This window comes from Lactuca sativa, chromosome 3 (assembly GCF_002870075.4).
Source record: "Lactuca sativa cultivar Salinas chromosome 3, Lsat_Salinas_v11, whole genome shotgun sequence".
NCBI lineage: Eukaryota > Viridiplantae > Streptophyta > Magnoliopsida > Asterales > Asteraceae > Lactuca > Lactuca sativa.
In genome coordinates this window covers 261,569,964-261,572,056 of record NC_056625.2, presented here as the reverse complement: position 1 = coordinate 261,572,056, position 2,093 = coordinate 261,569,964, and the positions used below count along the sequence as shown (strand labels likewise).

The window sequence follows — 2,093 nt, the reverse complement described above, 5'->3', positions numbered from 1 at the left end:
ATGTAGTTTTATGGAATGTAGAAAAATGATGTGGCATTCTATTGGATTTTATAGAGTTCAATGCCCTTAATATAGTTGTGTGAAGTAATGAGGTGGCAATGATGTGGTGCCCACTACATTTATGATTACAGTGGGTAGTCTAGAATAGTGGTTGATGTAGGAACTTAAGGAGTAGTGGCACTAGTTTTTTTTTTCACTCAATATATACTTGTATTTGCTAGGGGTGAGCATGATAAAATAAAACAAAGAGTAAGAATGTAGAATTGAAGCTACAACCAAAAATCTATTTGTGTTTTTGAAACTGAGAAAATATTGAGTTTAGAGAGCTAGCATGTAAACCACTTAATGCTTTTTTTATTAATTCGCAAAACATATTTATACTTATATTAGTCGTTGCATGTTAATACAAAATAATAATATTTTTGTAACATTAAGGCGCATACATTTTTAGATGTCTTGAAGATAATTAACAAACTCTTTGTCCTTATGAAGAATGGCCATTTCTTCTTCTGGCAGATGCACATGTGCTGTAATACCATCTCCAGATGGAGTATCCATCAAAATGATAGTATTCTCATCCACATTTGGAATTCGTAATAGAACTTCTTGTGGCTTGCCCCACCCAAAATCCACTTCATAAAATGGAACCCTACACACGCTTGAACTATAATAAATATCACCCTGTAAAGTGGAGAACGTGTTTAACAACTTTTCAACTACTTCTTGCTCATCTCTCATTCCTTCAAGACCCAATTTCGCCTTCCTTACCTCAGAAATCACCTCACTCAACCTGATTTCACCAAATTCCTCCATCTTTGCTATCGCTAACGTGAATAAGTTTCCTGCTGCTGTTTCAGAATAGTTTTCAACAAACTTGTTCCTCATGTTCGTAGCTACAGACAAGTTTGATGGTTTCAAAGAATCTGACTTTATTGCGGCTGCTTTCACTGCGTGTTTAAATATTAAAGACGTCAACACTTCAACTCGAGAAGGGTTCGTTGGAGCTTTTCCGGTGGCAGCAACCTTCTTCTTCAGCTCATTTAGTTTTGAATTAGGAAACACAAATATTCTTGTAGCATACTTTACTTTATCCAAGTCCTTAATAATGAACTTAGGCAACCTAATGTTATTACTTGTGGAGGATGAGATGAAAGATGGATTTACTGGTGGCTGACAACGTGTAACAGTGGCCCAATGGTTGATGAAGTTGGCAAAGGTGGCTCCATCAGCAAGCTTGTGCGACATGGACACAGCCACTGCTGCTCCACCACCAGCAAAATGGTTCAGCTGGACATCGAGCAACTTAGGGCAAGAAGCACGAACAGTAGAGCTGAGACCATAAGGAAAGAGTTGGTCTAGGGTTTCGTTTTGCTCATTCTTGTGAATGAAGTCGTCGAGGGGGCTATCAATAAAAGCTTCAAGGAATTCAACTCCTTCGTCGTTGCAGTTGATGTAAGGTAAAAAAGGGGTTGGAATTCTACCGGCGAAGGGATAATACTGTGTTAAACACTGTGATAACGATTGCTTTAGGATGTTGGTGTCAACAGTTTTGTAGTTCCGGTAGAACAGAACAAATGGTGTGTGCATGTCAGGAGCAAACTGATCAAGCAACGAAAGATTATGAGTTTTCAGGTGCGGAGGTGTTGGGGAAGATGGTCTAATGGTTTCCTGAGATATGATTGTGTGAAGTTGCCTAATTTTTGCAAATGTTTGGAGCTTTTGCTTGATTTTGTTCATTATGGACAATATTGCAAGTAGTATGCCGAATGCCGATGTAAACATTTATACCACAATGAAGTTGGATTTTAATAATTTTAAACTGTGGCAAGTTGGCTTTAATAAATAAACGTAGAAGCGCACAAGGATTTTATTAATTAATATGACTTGTGATGATAGAAGAAATAAGAGGAAATTACACGGATCGTCCATATGTGTTAGAGTAGTTTTGTGGTTGGTCCATAACAACATTATATCATATGATATGGTCCCTGTGGTTTGGTTACATTGCGATCTTAGTACCTGGCAGTTCTAAAACGATTGCATTGACCTTATGTATTTACTTTTTAACTAACTTTTTTTTGTTATTATTTAAA

General features: G+C 37.2%; 1 protein-coding gene across 1 annotated transcript; it reads right to left on the bottom strand.

Annotated features, from left to right (window-relative positions):
* Window positions 1-327: 327 nt before the first annotated feature.
* LOC111911644 (stemmadenine O-acetyltransferase) lies at window positions 328-1,766 on the bottom strand. Its single transcript, XM_023907395.2, has one exon. It carries the CDS (start codon window positions 1,735-1,737, stop codon window positions 448-450), a length of 1,290 nt encoding a protein of 429 aa, XP_023763163.1. The 5' UTR covers window positions 1,738-1,766; the 3' UTR covers window positions 328-447.
* Window positions 1,767-2,093: the final 327 nt, after the last annotated feature.

What these genes read in the sequence shown, in the direction of transcription:
- LOC111911644 (XM_023907395.2), bottom strand. Translation starts at nt 1,737, where the DNA reads ATGAACAAAATCAAGCAAAAGCTCCAAACATTTGCAAAAATTAGGCAA.